This window comes from Apostichopus japonicus, chromosome 1 (assembly GCF_037975245.1).
Source record: "Apostichopus japonicus isolate 1M-3 chromosome 1, ASM3797524v1, whole genome shotgun sequence".
In the NCBI taxonomy this organism is placed as follows: Eukaryota; Metazoa; Echinodermata; class Holothuroidea; order Aspidochirotida; family Stichopodidae; genus Apostichopus; species Apostichopus japonicus.
The window spans coordinates 4,623,179-4,643,566 of NC_092561.1; the positions used below are offsets into that span (position 1 = coordinate 4,623,179).

At 37.8% G+C, this 20,388-nt stretch overlaps 2 protein-coding genes across 2 annotated transcripts; both read right to left on the reverse strand.

Annotated features, from left to right (window-relative positions):
* Positions 1 to 1,980: 1,980 nt before the first annotated feature.
* On the reverse strand, positions 1,981 to 9,828 carry LOC139961064 (neuronal acetylcholine receptor subunit beta-2-like). Its single transcript, XM_071959949.1, has 7 exons — positions 9,630 to 9,828; positions 9,241 to 9,398; positions 8,296 to 8,340; positions 7,307 to 7,416; positions 6,655 to 6,835; positions 5,662 to 6,037; positions 1,981 to 4,710 (listed from the first exon to the last, which is right to left on the reverse strand). The coding sequence occupies exons 1-7, from the start codon at positions 9,706 to 9,708 to the stop codon at positions 4,055 to 4,057; spliced, it is 1,605 nt and encodes a 534-aa protein (XP_071816050.1). The 5' UTR covers positions 9,709 to 9,828; the 3' UTR covers positions 1,981 to 4,054.
* A 1,101-nt stretch (positions 9,829 to 10,929) lies between these two features.
* On the reverse strand, positions 10,930 to 20,303 carry LOC139961810 (neuronal acetylcholine receptor subunit alpha-5-like). Its single transcript, XM_071961385.1, has 7 exons — positions 19,957 to 20,303; positions 17,404 to 17,567; positions 16,928 to 16,972; positions 15,385 to 15,494; positions 14,926 to 15,106; positions 13,064 to 13,430; positions 10,930 to 12,703 (listed from the first exon to the last, which is right to left on the reverse strand). The coding sequence occupies exons 1-7, from the start codon at positions 20,051 to 20,053 to the stop codon at positions 12,168 to 12,170; spliced, it is 1,500 nt and encodes a 499-aa protein (XP_071817486.1). The 5' UTR covers positions 20,054 to 20,303; the 3' UTR covers positions 10,930 to 12,167.
* Positions 20,304 to 20,388: the final 85 nt, after the last annotated feature.

Sequence of the window (20,388 nt, forward strand, 5' to 3'; positions counted from 1 at the left end):
TTGTTGGTAAAGTGTGGTGAAACAACATTTCTCAGAGTATAGAATTCCAACACGTAATAGCACGATAACGTAAACTATGTTTTGTAATGTTAGTCCTATGACGTGGGTAGGGCATGTTGTCGGCCTGTCTCGTATTGTGTGTGTAATTCTTTGTAGCAAGTAAAAAAAAATTCTTGAAGACAGGAGGATTAAGGTTATTTATAGAACGTTAAGCAAAGGTGGCTATATGAACATTGATTAACATCAGGAAGTTTGAGAATATTGACTCGGAAGCGAATAGCTTGTTAGTGTGATCTTTGCTCTTTTCTTGAGAGTGGAAAGTTTGCTATAATATTGTAATACGCTGTACAAGATCAAACAGTCATGCAAAAACTCAAGTGAGGTTTAATAATAGTAAAGTACAATGAACGAAGACTATTCGTAGGTAGTGAATGCTTCAGTTAAGAAATAATTCCAACACCTCTAGCAATATTCGTTCATCATTCCATGTCAGAACAGAGTCAAGGATAACTCCTAGAAAAACGTGTATAATTTACCTTATTTAAACAATTTCCATCCATTTTAATGTCAATGACACTTTTAGCTGACATTATTATGAAAAACTATGTAAATTGTCCTGCTCACATTAAGAGATACCGTAGTTTATTAGCAGAAAACCATGAGTAAAATTGACAAAGTTCATGACAAATTGTTGCGTTCATGGTAATAGGATTGCGGCCAGTAAAGAAAATATTAGTATCGTCCGCAAAACAAAATGGTGGAGCAATTCTCTGAAAGAAGGTAAATGTCATTAACATAAATAATCAATAGCAGAGGTCCTAAAATAGAACCTTGTGGGACACCACATACAATATTCAATGGATTTGAATCGACATCATTGAATGATGTAAATTGCATTCTATTAGAAATATAACTCACAATCCAATTAAGTGCGATACCTCTGATATACCATAATGATATAGTTTCATAAATGTAATCTGGTGATCGATGGTGCAGTCAAACGCCTTAGACAAATCCAAGAAAACGCCCACTGAGATCAGTTTCTTGTCCAATGCGTCACACAACCTATCCAAAGCGTTTGTTAAGACAAGTTCAGTTGAGTGTTCTGGATTGAAGCCGTATCGAACTTTAAACAAAATATTGTGTTTAAGCAATGAACTTATAAAAACGGTTATAAACTATTATCTCGAATACCATGGAAACCCCGATAAAGACAGAGACTGTCCGATAAGTTTTCACAAACCTTAGGATAACCTATTGTATAAATTGGAATGACTTTGGCAATCGGGGACAAAACAAGCTAGTAAGCACACAAATGTATAATATGAGTCAAAGCCTTAACGATGTTAATGAATGACTTTTCATAATACAGAAGGCGTTATATTGTCAAAACCAGCAGATTTATATGGTTTTAAGCAGGATAGAGCAACCTTATATATTCGTCCATCGGTGACCACAAAGAGTTGAATTATTAGCATTCTCCATATACATATTTGCAGTTATATTGCTGTGAATGTTTGAAGCCAGCGGTGGCCCAGATTAACGGAAACACCAGTAAATGCATTTAGCAATATTATTCGGATCGTTAATTATAGATTGCCATTAAATTTCACTGCATCAGGTTCCCTGGTCTTCGTATTTTTGCATGCATAATACAAATTACTACTTGGACAAGTATACGCTTTATGTCATTCTTATAGTTAAAGAACTTCAGCTTCAGTCTCTGAGAAATACGAATAACATGGTTCAATGTTTTGCGATACCTATACAATAATGAACAGAATTGCTCTGTGTAGGACTCTTTTAAAACATTACGATATAGTTTGTTGTTACATTTAATGGACTTCAGAGTATATAACTCGGTATCCACGGGTGGCGTTTTCTTACGGCGCGTAGAGTTACTCATATATATGAATGGAAAATAATCTTCAAAACTCTTTCGGGAAACTGAAGTAAAATGATTGTACAACAAGGTTTACATCCCGAATTGAATAAATATAATTCCGATCGAAATAATGCATGGTGGTAATGTACGTTGATTCTAAACTGGTATGAGTTCCACGAAATGTGGTAAAATGTCATCATTAAAGGAGTCTAGTGTCAGAATCATTGATAATTCGTACGATTCAAAGGATGTTCTTGATGCTATCATATCTGATATTGGATTGAATAATGTTATGGGATGTGTCAAATCATCAGGGAGTTGGATTGTCACATTGAAGAATAGAAATGACTCTGATTTGATACAAACTATACGGGTGTGATTATTAAAGGAGACCAGTGTAATGTATCAGGAGTGTCAAGATCGCTATTAACTGTAAATATATTGCAGTTACTTCTTTCATGGACGATAAAGAAAAATTGGAAAAATATGGATGTACCATGAAGGGATCATGGCATCGGAAGACATATCCAGAATACCCGAACATTGAAAATGGTATACGATATGTTCGTCTGGAGCTCCCATCGTCAGTCCAAAGCCTACCTTATGCCATTATCATCAACAAAGTTCATATGAGACTGAAGCATAATGGACAGTCTAAAGTTTGCAATTTGTGCCTTGGTAATGACCATATCATGCGTAATTGTCCTAAATATAAGTTCATGCAAAATTTGCAACACACAAGGACACACGGAATCCCACTGCCCAAACGTAGAAAGCTTTAATTGCCACAAACTGGGACAAAAAAAAAAGCTATAGTTGCCCTCAAAATAACGAGATTGCACAGGATGAGAACAATGATATAAACCCAAGTAACACAGATGACGAAGAGGAAATTAGCTCAAGCGAATCATCCTCGCGACCACCAGATACATAAAGGAGCCAATGGAATCCGTAAAAGAACCAGCACCAGAAAAGGAGCATACAGGGATAGCAGAATATAAAGCGACTGAACTGGGACGAAAGGCACCAACGGTATTCATGGCTACGAGAAGTAGTATCACTCAATCTCCTAATCCTAAGCCTCTAAAGAGACAAGATTTATGTGGTGGAGAATTTCAAATCGTACGATACAAGAAAAGGACGAACTCATCGAATCAAATTAAACTTACAAGGAACGTTAATAAACTGAAGAACCCGAACGAAATTATGAAAAATCAAAGACGGCGATCACGAAACCAGTAACAATAAAGAAATTGCAACGGCTTAAACGATTTCTTCATCAACCTTAGACCCTCACTTGCCAGCAAAATTAATCAAACTGCAAAATCAAACATCCCCATATATAGCAATGAAGAAGAAATTACTCTGTGCCTTCACTTCAAAACAAACACCCGAGGCTTACGGCTACGGGACACGAATGATATGTGTTTCACAAGCCTCTCTAGCCACACTCAGCTCTCCCATCCACCCCAACCTCCCCCTCGCCCTCTTCCTACTCCTTTGGTATATCGAAGAAATGTTTTCTAGATTTAGTCACCACCTTTTGTTGCCACTTGCCTCTATCCTGACAGGCTCGATTATATACAGACGCCATCAAATCGATCGCATTAAAGAAAACACGAACAGTGATAGTACATCACTCTTTATTATTTTAGTACCAATATTTCACCATCTAAAAAGTTAATTCGTCCAAAGGCAATTCAAACTTAAGGATACCAGGAACGTCGATCCATTTCAGGTTTGGAGGGGCAAAAGAACTAATACAAGCCCTAAGTGAATTTTAAATGCACTTGACCAGAAGTGCATGTATACACATATTAGCTGTAAGATATGTAACAACGTTATTCCCCTTCAAGAACACCTCTGACTAGTTTGGTATCTACCCAAGAAAGGTTTACCTTTGTAGATGCTACTGTGGCCCAGATGGAACGCAGATATAAGAATTTGCGAAAAATATGCGATTAATAATATGTAGACATAACATGAAGCTTGCATATTTTTGTGCTTGTTCACTTTTCATTTTCAAAATCGGTACTACTATTCTTCTCCTTTGAATCTTCACTGTATTACCCCATGATATGACTCTATCCATAATAAAGTTAGGAAAATTAAGTGACATGCATCCACCCAAGATAGTTTAGGTATTATGAATACAAATGAAAGAATGCTTCAGTGGTTTTCTGAGCGGTATTCGTGAGGATCATGTGTGGCAAAACGAAAGATTAGGATAAAATACACCAGCCCCGTCATCATCACCATGAGGTAAGACATCAACTTGTCAAGCAGGTTTGCTGTTTCCTGCCAAAGTCTCTCATCTTTTGGATCGAAAGAAAAATTGTCATTCTTCAGTTTGATTTTGGTCGAGTTCAACTGGCCACAGTGCCCACAAAAAATCAGTTTAATTCGATCTTTAATTTTCATGGGCGGATGCGATTCTTCGGTTCCATCGATAGGTAAAGGCTCCTGAGTTGCTTTGTATATTTTAACACCGTCACTGGTCCAACGTTCTACCGTGTCTGTTAACCCCCCACCGTTACCGATTCCCTCTGTAGATGATCTCTCCTCTTCCTCCTCTCTCGATTCATCTTCTTCTCCCTCTCGCATAATATCCTCTAACACCTGACGTGACCGAGCGATATCCATGTATCGCCTAGTGTTGGCTTCCTCTCGACCAAATGGTAGGTTATAGTAAAGCGACTTAAAGGACGTGAGTAGTATGTACAACCTTCTCGGGTAATGTTTCTTCTCGAAATAAACTACGATAACTAAGACGGTCCAAACAATAGCAACACTCCCGAATACTATCATCCAGAAAACATGCATACCTGTCAAATTTAAAATAAAGAAACATTTCGTTCTTAGAGAAGATGTTACATCATGAAAATAAATCGTAAACTTAAATGTCGTCGGGCGGGCGGTAGGAGTAGTCGCTGCGACAGAACTGAACCACATGCTAAAAGAACACTGTATAAGGTTCACATTATCTTACATTTAATGCAGAAAGGTAGTATGGCAGAAAGAAAATTTAACTTTTGGCGAGAATCCAAATATTAAAAACATTTATAATATTCATCGCCGAAGAAAAATAGGATTGAAGCCTACTGCGTGATCTCGGATGAGAAGTGCAGGAGTGAGAAAAGTGACAGTAATCGACCATGATTTATGCAGTATGCAGTATGCAGAATGCAGTATGCAGTTTGCGGTTTGCAGTATGCAGTATGCAGTTTGCAGTATGCAGTATGCAGTATGCAGTATGCAGTTTGCAGTATGCAGTATGCAGTATGTAGTATGCAGTATGCAGTATGCAGTATGCAGTTTGCAGTATGCAGTATGCAGTTTGCAGTATGCAGTTTGCAGTTTGCAGTTTGCAGTATGCAGTATGCAGTATGCAGTATGCAGTTTGCAGTGTACAGTGTGCAGTGTGCAGTATGCAGTATGCAGTATGCAGTATGCAGTATGCAATATGTAGTATGTAGTATGCAGTATGCAGTTTGCACTATGCACTATGCAGTATGCCGTATGCAGTGTGCAGTATGCAGTTTGCAGTATGTAGTATGCAGTAAACAGTTTGCAGTAGATGCTGCCAATTGCAAGCTTTTTTTCTCCCTCAATAATTCATCAGGTAAGCGTCACCAGCTAATTGAGTGTATAAGAGCGAGATGTACTCATTGGAAAAATAGTATTGTTTAGCTCTCTTTAGAATGTATGAAAGTTAATTAATTATAATAAACGAACACCCTGCGTACAAAAGACATCAAGTGAAAATTAAAACTCACTGAAAAGTGGTGTATCGTCGCCTGATGGAGGTAACATAGTGGCCACAAGTTGTTGGAAAAGAACCAATGTCAAAACATTCGTCATAACAAAGGATATCTTCTCGCCCGCTTCAGTTGGTAGCACAAATACAAGGAGATTCATCAATGATAGTACAACACATGGCATCAGAATATTAGTCGCATAGAAGGATGCCTGAGTTCGCTCAAACTCACATACGAAACGTATGGAAGGCCATAATGGACAATAATTAGGGTCGCATCCTTTTGTATGGTTGATGTGTTCTACAGTTAATCCAGTTATAGTCCACGCACCGTTTTTTACAAACTGATCTAACTGCTCCTCAATGGTTAACTCGTGTACGTAGAAAAAATCAATCTGTGAAGAAAAGAGAACCACAGCATAAAGTTATTTCATGTTATTTGCTATCAGAGACATTTACTCTGGTCTTACCTTATATCTAATATGGTTCCTTGTCCCTTCGAGGCTCTGGGTGCCATGGTTCGCCACTTCGTTCTATCCTCCGCTGTTCGTGCCAGATCGTGTAGGCTTTTTGCTGTCCAATTCCGGATGTCTGCCAACCACGTGTTCCTTGGTCTTCCTCTTTTCCTTTTGCTCCCCACCTTCCCTTCAAGGAGTTGTTTCTGAAGCCCATTCGATCGCAAGATGTGGCCCATATACTGCATCTTTCTGTTTTTCAGCTCTGGTATGATCGTTTATACTGTCGCACCCGAGTAGTTACTGGGGCGGATGTGCACATTCGCAAACTAATTAGACCCTGAAGTACCATTTAACTAAGATAATGTTGTCTGAAACTAGACTGTTCTTTTATTTAAGATGTACAATGGGATGCAAGACGACGATGAGCTAAATCATGTCTATGTTTAATTAGTTAGTCTTTAAACTTACCAGAAACCTAACAATAAAAACGTTGCAACATCAAAATGATAACTTATTAAATTGATTAAAACGTCACAAGAATAAAGAAGAAATACCTGTGAGAGGTCGTAATTCCAGGAGGTGAATGACAAATTACAATGCTGCATGTCAAAGGGAAAATATCGAATAAGGAGCTTGCAAAATGTTACTGTGACGACCATGTTGTACCAGATAATTTCTCCTTTATAGTTCACGCGTGCATATCCATTGTTGGTCTCTTCGAATGTATCTCCAATACTGGAATAGACATCGATTATAATAACAGTGATTAAAGCATTGGCTACAGGTTCTAGGTCATCATACATGATATTTGGGGGTAAGTTGCTATGGAAATGTTTGCATGTAGATCCGTGAGACCAAAATTCAGCCACTTGATCAATAGATGCTATGTTTACATAGCATTACATTACTATGTTTACTCCCCATATCAATCAATATCTACTAAATAAATCATCCCTTTCACACAATTATAATTCTTAAGATATTTCACTTATTATGAAAATTCTAGAACCATATATACAAACGGATAACATGTTAAACAGTTGGTTAAATATTTTGAGGCATTTATAAAAGTACCTTATACCTGACTTTCTCTCCTTAATACATTTTGCTCACATCAAAGGTTATCACAGAATTGATCCAAGGGATGTTTCTGGAATTTATTGTATATACTTTTTACTTTTCTTAGTTACTTCTATTAGACGTTACCTTTCCAGCAGAATAATATCGGGTGTCCAAATGTCTTCAACATCAACGACCAGTGAAAGAACTCCCTCATGATCCGATGGATCCCACGTCAACTTCTGATCCGTCCAGGCCTTGACAAATAAAAGTCGTTCGTTTGTTCAAAGTTTATTAACGTATTGCATTGCTTGAAGGCAGAACCACTTCTTTACAGTCTAATTCCTTAAATGTTATTAGGTCAGCAACAATTTAGTATATCGAGGAACTGCTTTGCGACTAATTATATACCATTCAACTTTTTATAATATTGATACCAGGTATGAGAATGATAGAAAAACTGTTAGTTTGAATATATACATATCGGCAGTATTACACGTATTCTGGGCATCCAAAAAATGTTAAAATGTAGAAGAAACCTTTGTAAGTTTTGACAGTGCATGATATTGCATTTATGTAGCATTAAACTGTTTTGCGTGTGTGTTAATCAGTTTGCAACCACCCCACTAACAAATTAAACTAAGGCATCATAATACCACATAAACAATTTGCATTCCGTCCACGATTTCCTATTTCTATGAGGTCCACGCATCCTGATCATGTGAGTGTGCATGAAACCGTGTAAATATAAAATAATTAGTATCGTATAATTCCGAAAATATATTTACAGAAATTATTACATCGATAAAAGCGATTGCTGACGCTAATGATGGCATGAGTTTACAAACATTCAAACTTCCTTGCAATTCAAATATTTTCTATATATATATATATATATATATATATATATATATATATATATACAAAAACCAAGCAACCAAAGTACTGATCCACTCTCAATTCCATTAACCTTGCATCGAGACACTGACTGTATGATCACAGTTTGATGTATTACGATTCCTTTAGAAAGGGAACAGATCCTACATAATAAAAGATGCTACGCATAATTTTAGCCAAAAGGCCGAGAAGCGATTGAGTTGTTAACCTTACATATAGACTAATTGACGGTCACTTACCATTGTCATGGATAACTGCAAAGTCAGTGTTTGTTCACGGTCCTCCTACAAGAACAATTATATATAAGTGTTGTAATCATATAAGCATGAAGAAGCTGTTAAAGTTACCGTTGATGTGATTACGTACACAGCTAATATACCAGTTAAAACTGTCTTCTACGTGAAGGAGTCGTCTTCCTTCCCTCCCCTTAATCTTAGTACACGGTAGGCTACTCAGATGTTACGTGTCGTATCATACCAACGATTTCAGCAATTCTTAAAATTGGGCCACCAGTTGACTATTTTCTTCAGTACATTGTAATGAAATAATGTTTGCAAATGACATTGCTATACCTTTTATATAGGCATTAAAGTGGAATCCAATTACTTTACACCGAAAACTTATGACAACGTTTCCAGCATGAAGCATGAAGTTATTGGTTGAGGATATTTCTCGAATGAAATAAACGTTACTATGAAATCAAATATAAACATAAAACAAAACTGTTAGCAAACTGCTTATCCACTACAGAGCCTGTGTAACAGACTCCTCCATGGTAATAGTAAGAGGGCCTGCCATTTCGATCCTAGCAGGATCTTTTTCTGAGCTGAATGAAAAGTTACAGTAACAGAAAGGACGTGTGTTATGTGTGTATTTGTGAAAAGACATGAGAATGCCGTAATAGTATATGCTTTTTGCAACTTTTAAACGATAGAATAGGACTACATGGAATTTATCAGTTGTTTAAGTATCAGCATGATATTCGTTACAAGTTCCAAGACAGTGGTTTTTCTTTCATTTGTCAGACATAAAGGCCCTATAATATATATATATCGGCAGTAACGCAACCGGTTTCACACTTACGAGAATAAAGAAAAGCTTTTTCGGTCTGTTGCTTCTGCCTATAGGTTGGCCTAGGTCTATAGCAAGTGTTCCGAGACAGTGGTTTGAAATGCAACGCTTACCAGTGCTACTAGCGAAGCTGGTATTGCCCCGAGTCCTACTTGAATTTGATCGCTTTGGTTGTAGATTGGTCTAAGAGACTGTGGGCCATACTCGTCCATCAGTTTAATATAAAGCTGAGATTGTGGAGAACTTCGTCCAGCCGTCACATTTGGGGCAGCTGCCGAAGAGAAGCAAAAAATAGTTGTCGACAAAATGTAAAAGCAATTGAAAACAAATTGAAATATCTGCAGCCCGCTTGCAAATAAGTACGACGTGAATTGTAGATTGATTTTAAACGTTTTAACGAAAGTACAGGTTATCATTCATCAGGTGAACAAAATCGTACTTTGACGGTCTAATTAATCTTTTCCCTGATAATTGTGAGATGGATTAAGCAACGAGTTGTTACCTTCATATTGAGCTCCGGCAGATACAACAGAGATGATGATGATACAACTTAGTTGCCAAATCATAGTCGAAAGCGCCATCACAATCTATAAAACGTATACAGACTTAATCGTAGTTACTAAGCACTCGAAGTGTATTGCGCGTGTAAGGCCTTGTCTAGACTACGACTAAGTGTGCAGCAACATGTTTTGATACAGGTCAATGAATTAATTCAAATGATATTTGTAGACCTGTTTTCACTATACAAAAATCGTTGTTAAGTTATTAACCACCTGACCATATCAAGACTTTCAGAAAGGATAACCTCAACCGAGTCAACGCTATTATACTTTGCCTTTAAACGGAGTTATTGCATGCATGGCAGAACTAACAGTTGTTTGCCTTTTGGTGAAGATTTTTAGATAGCAACCACAGGAATGCCATCTTTTCATAACCTATATACGAGAGATATCGCTGAGGGGACTTATTGCTAACAGTATTATCCCATAGTGTGCACTGCCACTGCAATAACACCCGATGCACACAAAGACCACATTACTACTCTAAATCTTTCTACCAAAGTCAAACCTGGAACGTGCTATAAATGGGCAGCATGTGCTATTATGATAATAGTAAGAACGGAAGATTCGTGTCATGCCAACAAATCCAGTTTGATACAATTGTTGGCAGTGGCGTAGGAAGGTACTTTTGAGTGGGGGGGGGGGCTGAAGACTGATGGCCGGCCTGGGGGAGGGGTCTAAGGGGATTTTTTTGCATTTCCAGGTGGCCTCAGATGCAATTTTGTGCAATATAACACACTTCAACACCCACTCCATTTGTGAACTTAATTTTGTATTTTCACCTAGCCTTAGATGCAATTTGGTGCTCCACATGAGATTTTTTTCTCATTTGGAAATGAAAAAGGGGTTTTCTGACTTGCGAACCGGGGGGCGGAATGATACTTCCGCCCCTCCACATTTTTCACTGGGGGGGGCTGGCGCCCCCCCCCCCCAGCCCCCCGGTTCCTACGCCCTTGATTGTTGGAACTACACATATCCTCAGTTCGTACTGTAATCCTAATAGCACATGCTACCCATTTATATCCAGTTTTTACTATGTTACAAAGTTTTAAGTTATGTAACCTCTGTGTGAATCAATAGCAATTGTTGAACACCGTCAGTACGGAGGTTGCAAAAAGGTCTGCACTCTCAGATTGCCTCGCAAGTATTATACGAAATCAGATCTCCCATCGCGATTTATTTTATTTTATCAGGGGGGGGGGGGTCACGCACATGTATTCCAAGTATCCATAGAAACGAAAACATGATGCATTGGGCTATATGAAATACTTTATTACTAATATTGCAGTCCAAATCATTTCAAATATAAAAGGATTAAGGTAAATTACAAAATTAAAATACGTCATTTATTTGTTGTGTTATTTTGCCCTATTTGTCCCATTACTTCTTAAATGATTAAAAGAAATAAGATACAAAGTTGATTTTAAACCGCCACAAAAATGTCACGGAAACAAAGCTCAGTATAAGGAATAATTATAAGTAAAAGGCTGAGAGTAATTGTTGAATGAAACTTGTGGGTTTACTTCAGAAACCAATCTCTCGGGGGATATCATTTCAGAACTGAACATTATCGACTTGCAATGATACTACACAATAAGAAATATGATGACTAGTTAATTTTAAGAACGTAGATCTATCCTAGCTCTCTAACAATTCGAATGCCCATCAGCGGGACATATGTGTAATAACTAAGTTTATTAATATTACACTCCTAATTGAATCGTTACACTGGGCAGTTCTTATCAATATATACGATGCAGTTTGAGGAATCCATCAACAGAGTTGTATGATGAATAAGGGAGACTGCTAGCAAGAACCCCACCCCATCCTTTACAAGGATAGTGGAAAACGAATGTCATTAATGCATAACGAGCACCTCTGTAAAAGAGAAAAGTTCTAATAAAGGGACCAGAATACCTTTGTTTATTAACAGCATAAGCATATACCGAAATTCATAATCATTTATAACATATTATAAAAAAATGTCCTAAAGTAAGTTGGCCTGACGTATCTTTTACACATTCTCCTACACAGGCTCTATAGTGGATAAGCAGTTTGCTAACAGTATAAACTAACTTAAAAGTATAAAATAATCTTTAAGTATAAAGAATATGGCAGAAACAGTTGCTGGTGAGTTTGCTCATATTTATAAACATTGAAATGATACAATGTAGCAAGTGGGGTGTTCATTAAGAACCTCGTTAATGATACCAACACCATTAATGACACCCAGCTTATTAATGACACACTGTTAATGACGCATCACCCGTTAATATTTTATTTAAAACCATACCGTTCATGACACCAATATCGCTAAAGTCAATATAACATCAAGTTTCTCCAAGCTTATGGATATCAATTGCGCACAAATTTCGAAGTTTGTCTCACTTAACCCTCGCTATTTGTCAGTCATATTTCCACCAATCACATGTTGCTCTCTGCCGTACGTCAAACATTGAATAATTAATCATTGTTCTACATTAATGGGTCGACAAATGATAAGTATGTGGATCCTGTGTGGCAAAATTGACTAAAAGGATGATATAAATAATTATTGTCACAAGGATCATTACGTAACCCATTAACCGATCGAGAAGGTTTGCCGTTTCTTGCCAAAGATTGCTATCGTCGGGATTATTGTTCAACCTCGCTTTCTTCTTCTTCTTTTGACCCTCTAGAATGGTTGGATTTTCTTTGCCACATTTCCAACATGAAAATGTTTTTATCTTTCTCTTGACACTATTAAATCTAAACCATTTACTGCTCCTTCCAGCTTCCTCCCCCTCCTCCTCCTCCTCCTCCACCGCGTCAAGATCTTCCATGCTTTGTTTCAACGTCTTCCGAGCTTTAGCTTCCTCTTTGCCAAACTGTGTGTGTCGATAAACACATCGAAATGAGGTGAACATAGCATACATCCACTTCGGATACGGTGTGGTCTTGTAGTAAAGATGAGTCACGAAGACCGTCCACACGATGGCAACACAGCCAAACATTATCAACGTTACAATGTGAGTACCTGAGCAGAAAAAGGAAACACATAAAGGATTCGGATTCTTAGTATTATACCATGATGGATAAAAAATGATATATCGCACATTAATGTTACTCCTAAACGTGAGTTTTAATGTTCGTATCCTTATTTATTATGCTTTCCACGTATTCTGCAGTGATTGGCCATGTCTGAGTGTATCTCGACAACAAGACCTTAAAATACTATGGCTGATGAATTAGCTGTTAAGTAAATTTCCTCCATTAGACAATTGAAATACTAACGTTTGTAATATTTCCACCGGTGTCTTAGCACAGTTTGTTAAGGGGAGTGGGGGTGGGGAAATGGGGGAGGGAGGGGACAATTTTGTTATAAACGACTACTTACTCAACAATGGGGTGTCGTCTCCGGAAGCTGGTAACATCGTCGCAACAAGTTGTTGGAATAGAACCAGCGTCAAGACATTTGTCATCACAAATGAAATCTTCTCCCCAGACTCCGGAGGGAGAAAGAAGACTAGTAAGTTCATCATAGACAGCAAGATACACGGTAGGATGACATTAAGGGCGAAGAAACTTGCCTCAGTTCTCTCTAACTCTAGAGTAAATCTTACGTAGGAATACTCGTCACAGGTCTCACAGCTTTTCGAGATCGAGTCATCTACAGTGACGCCAGATAGCCTCCACATACCATTCTTGGCAAAATGGTCGATAATTACTTCCTCGGTTTGAACTTCGGTAAATACTGTTTCTAGCTGAATCAGAAAATTAATAGAATTTTTGCATGATGTTGAATACAAATTTCAAGACATTTATAGCTGCTAGTCAGTTTCGAAAAAAAAAATACTCTGTGTTAAATCCATGGCATTCCAATTAAATTCTATGAAGAAGAGTATATTAATATACCACGACACACCAAGTCTTAGATCATTTGCATTACCATGTCTTGAGAAAGTTCGCAATGAATAACTCTCTTCGGCGCCATTATTAATTAAAAGTACGAACAAGGATATGACGTAATTATCGTGCATTATCCATATTTTGTGTGGTAGTAAGTGCAGTACTATTCAAACTAGCTTCGATCCCGTTTGACATAAAATATGCTGAGCAAATACAGGCTACATGACACAAACCAGCAATATGTATGCACATGAGCCAATTTAGTACGGTATTGTTACGACTCACTTAAATGCATAAGCTCAGTTTATCAATACTGCAGGCTACATTTTACGCATTCGAAGGTGCGCTGATAATATTAAAAACTGCTTCAACTTATGCACATTGAAACTGTTCGTCTCCAAGTATACCAGTCATGACAACTAGGGCGGTTACTAGTAGTTATAGCGTTGGTACCAGTTCCACTTATACCAATGAAACACGATGTATTGTTGAATGAGCGCCGTCTTTGAAATGGTCCTTACAGACGACCCTACTTCTATAAAACTTGTCGGTTGCTATGGCATGGAGCCATGCTTCTTTGGGTCAGGAATTTAGAAAAAATCGCCACCCTTCATGTTTTAAAGGCCTATTATTACAATCAAATGCTTGGAACATCGGCATGTTAACAGTAATGATAGCGTGGGTTATATCATAAATGCTCAGCTGTGTTTACAAAACTAAGTGAACGGAGACAATAGCTATGAATAATTCATAAGTTGGGTTCGAACGTATCCGTCGTTGAAACTGATAACAAATTTGCATCAATGTGCAATCGTGATTATAAAATATGGATTCAAAGGTACCACTGTGGCATTTTTTATATTATTTTGGATGCTCACAACAGTTTCAATATCGAGTGGATTATTGTTTTCATATGCAGTTTGACAGGGTTTGATATATTAGCTGGAAATCAGTATTATTTGTCTTTACTAACTGAAACTGACCACCAAGAGCTGAAGAGACAGTAGACATTTAATATTATATTTCATATCTGACTCTACTTGGAGAATTTAATTTTTCAGGTAACTTATACTTTAATTATAAAAACGACAAACTCAAAACTGTCTTAAGTCATGCGTGTATTGATTAGTAGGGCCTACATGTATCATAAGACCGCTACCTATTATTAGTTACTGATTCTGCTATGCTGTTATATTGTTAACTGTTGTGTGTTAAAGACACTTGTATACTTAGTCGTCAAATATAAACGTAATTCATATTTTGAGCTGGAAAGTGTTCTTTCTTTTGAATTTACTAGTAAGAGTTTTTCATAAAGGGAAAAGAGAAATCCAAATGGTTGGTGCAACTAACCTGTTTACGGTTGTGGATCCACGGGGTTAATGTGATATTACAATGTTGTACATCGAAAGGGAAAAATCGTACAAGTAGTTTACAAAATGTGGAAGTAACGACGACAGTGTCCCAAAGGATGTTTCCCTCGTAGTCGACGGTTGCGATCAGGTTATTTTTAGAATCGAAACTTTCGCCAGTGCTGGAGAAAAATAAGTTAGGCTGAGTGAAAGTTGAGATTCGTGGTTTGGAAGGTGAATGTAGTTTTATGTAGTCATCCCTAATATTCAATTGCGAACCTGTTGAAATATGAAGTATGCACATTTTGTAGATGTTGCACCATTGGAATTATAAGAATAAAACTCTCTAGCTCTCAAAAAGCATTTGGATGAAAATATTTATGAATTTGAAAGTTTGTGCTGATCTGAAATTAAAATAACGTTCTAAAGTTTAAGGTTCATAAAGTTCATGCATTCATACCTTTCAGGCACCGTTATGTCTGGTATCCAAATATCCTCGGTTGATACGGATACGCTCTCTATCCCTCTATGATCCCTAGGATCCCAGACAAGTTGCTCGTCGACCCACGTCTGTTGCAAAAACAAATATATCACTTAATGTTCTCTCGCAGTCTGTTTAATATAAATTCAATGGTTGGCATAAATTCATCAACATTTCTTGGGCAGAGAATAACTTGCGTCATTTAGACATAGACAGGTGAACATTGTGAACTGCTCACGTGTTTGATTTGTGTTTCGTTCATCGCAGATACATGTACGCCCTATGTAGGAAGCTTATACAACAGTATAGGGTCAGTGTAAAAAAATGTGAAATGGAATATCAAAGCCTCTCACGTAATGTAAATAAAACACATTAACAGCATTTTATTATGTTCAAACTGAACATGTTTTATTTAGTGTAATTACTCACTTTGCGATTCACTTTTTCTCATACCTGAATCACTAAGACTTGGGCTTGCATATGATTATCACTGATAAGTCTGTTCATTTTTTATTTATTTATTTATTTTAGCTGTGTCTTTCTAGAGAATTTGGGCGTTGCCTGATAATTAATTGCAAACATGTTCTGATCAATGGTAGGCAGAGATGTGTACGGGATTTCAATGGTTGAGGATTTTAACATTCTCACAACTGATTAGGTAAAGCGACATAATCATTTTTGACTTCCTGGGTCTCGAGAAGTGATTTAAGTTTACCCGTACTTTATGTACGAAACGCTTCACCCCTGAATGATGTCCTCAGCCCAGTCCCCACCCTTTCTAGGCAACAATGATACTCGGCACACACACTTGTTAAAATGACTGTAACCATGTCTAGTTCTCAGCATTCTTCCACGATTCTGGTATCTACAAAAAAAACCTCGTTTAGACGGCAAACGTGTGACGGACAACACACCACACAAATTGAATGATTTGTTGGGCAGTACCCATTATGTTGGGTAGTACACATTATGTTGGGTAGTACCTACCATTGTTGGGTAGTACCTACCATTGTTGGGTAGTACCCATCTTTGTTGGGCAGATCCTACCATTGTTGGGTAGTACCCACCATTATTGGTTAGTTGTTGGGTAGTACCTACCATTGTTGGGTAGTACCCATCCTTGGTGTGTAGTATATGCCATTGTTGGGTAGTACCTACCATTGTTGGGTAGTACCCATCCTTGGTGTGTAGTATATGCCATTGTTGGGTAGTACCTACCATTGTTAGGTAGTACCCACCATTATTGGGTAGTTGTTGGGCAGTACCCACCATTGTTGGGTAGTACCTACCATTGTTGGGTAGTACCCACCATTATTGGGTAGTTTTTGGGTAGTACCCACCATTATTGGGTAGTTGTTGGGTAGTACCCGCCATTGTTGGATAGTACCTACCATTGTTGGGTAGTACCTACCAATGTTAGGTAGTACCCACCATTCTTTGGTAGTTGTTGGGTAGTATCAACCATTGTTGGGTAGTACCTACCATTGTTGGGCAGTACATACCATTGTTGAGTAGTACCTACCATTTGCATGTCACTTTTAAGGACAACTTGCTGGCTCTGTTCTTCCTGTTGGATAACAAAGGAGAAGTTCTGATTACAATTTTCAACGTTTCTTCAGTTATCAGTAACATTACATTCCCCTTACACAAGCGTCCCTTCATTAGGACTGATATCTTGCTGCCAATTAAGTTATACGTTATCTTTCAATTATTATATAAGATGATAATGATGGTGATGATCGCTAAATAGTAAGCAATTAATAATTAAACATTAATGAAATGACGAATGAAGGAACGTACGTCGTTAACTTACAATGTCATCATCAGGTCTAGGCATTAGCTGAATTCCCGACAAAATATTAGCTTATGGTTAACCCTATACCTGATTCAATTTCACCAAGATAAGACTCTGTTCGGTTTTCTTCCACGTAGCTTTCTATGAGAATATCTTGTGAGTGTTACGTGTCATTTCATTTAGTGGTGATTATTTTTACTTACAAAACTGACGAGCGCTACCGGACTTGCTTGTAGTCCTACGTACATTGTTGTGTTTTGATTCAGAACAGGCCTAGGTGATCGTGGGCCGTAAGTATCCAACAACATTTCTAGAAGACGAGCCTGGGGAGTTCGTATTTGATCGTAATCGTCTCCCGGTTCCTCATCTGAAAATACAACGTGTATCTTAATACGTGATATCGAATCTCCAATTCGTCATAACGAATTTTTAAGCTCGTAATAAATTTGTTAAGTACGAATTTGAAATGTGTTTATTGCGTATTTAACAATTCGTTATTACGAATAAACAGCGATATAACAAATTAAAAAACTCGTTACAACGAAACTGAGAATTTGTTATAACGAGTTAGCAATGATATAATATAAACTTCAACATGTACGTAATGGGCCACGGTAGTTTAAGACACAGCAGAATGCAGTTATTTTTTTCTCTATCATTCAGTTAAATCTCGGGGATATATCTATGATATTTATAGGAAAGAGGACATTTTCTGAAATTCTGTTGCAATCTACTTTCAATGTATCTTTCTCACACGAGATATGTTTGCCTTCAATGCATTTTTTCACAGATAAACCCGTTCTTACTCCAGAGAAATTATTATTTTACTCCATGGATAATTATTTGTATACAAGGAAAATAAAGACTATGCCAGCTTAGTCTTAGCTGAAATGACAACATCAACTCTGTTGCTGCCAGACGAATTCACAAAATTTAAATATCCACTGTAAAATATACTGTTAGGCTTTGGTTTGAAAGATACAGAAAGAAACTTTAACCACCGGCGTATCCCTTTAATGTTTAAAGTAGTCAAACATTTCCATATGGTTTTTGAAATATTCCGATATCTCTTTTCGTATGTGTCACTGCTTGAGATATTTCAAGATGCTGTCACTGCTTGAGATATTTCAAGGTGCTGTCACTGCTTGAGATATTTCAAGGTGCTGTCACTGCTGAGGTATTTCAAGGTACTATCACTGCTTGAAATATTTCAAGGAGCAGTCACTGCTTGAGATTTTTCAAGGTACTGTCACTGCTTGAGATATTTCAAGGTGCTGTCACCAGGGCCGGATTTACTAATGGGCAACGTGGGCAGCTGCCCACGGGCCTCCACAACAAGGTGCCTCCACATACTTCATGAAAAAATATATATATAAGGGGAAATTTTAAGAAAAAAAAATAAATGTAGGCTGACAAATATCATCAGTATTATATCCATGTTTATATGATTGATCATGATTGCTCGTTCGTACTGAGAGTGAGAGAGGTTGTAGCAACCTTTTTACTTGTACTGAAAATTTTGCAGGCAAACAGGCCTACATACCGTAATGAAAATTCTTCAGAAATCACAAAATTTACTTCAGAAATCACAAAATACTGCACCATTTCGCATCCAAGAACCCTTAATTATTGGAAAAAATCCAATACCCCTCCCCTTACACACCTCCCCCAGGACGGCGATCACTGGAGGGGGCCTCCACCACTGAAGCATGCCCGCGGGCCTCCACATGTCTAAATCCGGCCCTGGCTGTCACTGCTTGAGATATTTCAAGGTGCTGTCACTGCTGGAGATATGTCAAGGTGCTGTCACTGCTTGAGATATTTCAAGGTGCTGTCACTGCTTGAGATATATCAATGTGCTGTCACTGCTTGCGATATTTCAAGGTGCTGTCACTGCTTGAGATATTTCAAGGTGCTGTCACTGCTTGGGATATTTCAAGGTGCTGTCACTGCTTGAGATGTTTCAAGGTGCTGTTACTGCATGAGATATTCCAAGGTGCTGTCACTGCTTGAGATATTTCAAGGTGCTGTCACTGCTTGAGATATTTCAAGGTGCTGTTACTGCATGAGATATTCCAAGGTGCTGTCACTGCTGAGGTATTTCAAGGTGCTGTCACTGCTTGAGATATTTCAAGGTGCTGTCACTGCTGAGATATGTCAAGGTGCTGTCACTGCTTGAGATATTTCAAGGTACTGTCACTGCTTGAGATGTTTCAAGGTGCTGTCACTGCTGAGATATGTCAAGGTGCTGTCACTGCTTGAGATATTTCAAGGTACTGTCACTGCTTGAGATGTTTCAAGGTGCTGTCACTGCTTGAGATATTTCAAAGTGCTGTTACTGCTTGAGATATGTCAAGGTGCTGTCACTGCTTGAGATATTTCAAGGTGCTGTCACTGCTTGAGATATTTCAAGGTGCTGTCTCTCTCTCTATCTTAGTGAAACACGTTCGGTATAATACCGTTACCTCTCACACTCTGCAGATAGGGTGAGGGCTACTTCTGCACTCTGAATGCACGAGCGAGATATTTACATTATTCGTAGACACTGTATTTAGTATAGTTACTATTTATCAGCAACCTGCGAAATCAGCACTTGTGTAGTTGAACCATCATTACAGTTGACATAGGCCTAACCTGGTTTCATATACATACCTGTATGTAGCTTCACGAAGAAGTGGATTTACTCGACGGTCCTCAACCAAACCATTTGCTCTTATTTATAATGAAATGACGACATAAAAAGTAAACAGTCTTACCACATTCTCTGTCCCATGGATCGCCTTTGACGGACATTGTGACCAAAAGAATGCAGACTAGAAGACCTAGTACGAAAATCGTAACAGGCGAAGCCATCTTGGTGTTCAAAGTATACTGATGATTCACTAATTAGGTGGTCCTTGTGTAATACCAAATTGATGTTACTCTTGATTACAAACTAGTTAGTATAGTTTGTGTGCTGCTTGTAATAAATATTACTTCAGTAGTATGGTACCACCCACACTATCGATACGCTATTTAGTTTTATTTGGTTCTATTCTATAGGTATATAATGTATATAGTACGTATGGTTGGATGACTATATAGTTATTCCCTTAACCAACATGTACTACTTATAGAGGTCAAAGGGTGCTTCGTCGTGCAGAAAGTTGTAATTCTAAAGTTTCTATTCATTCATTGATGCGTGCAGT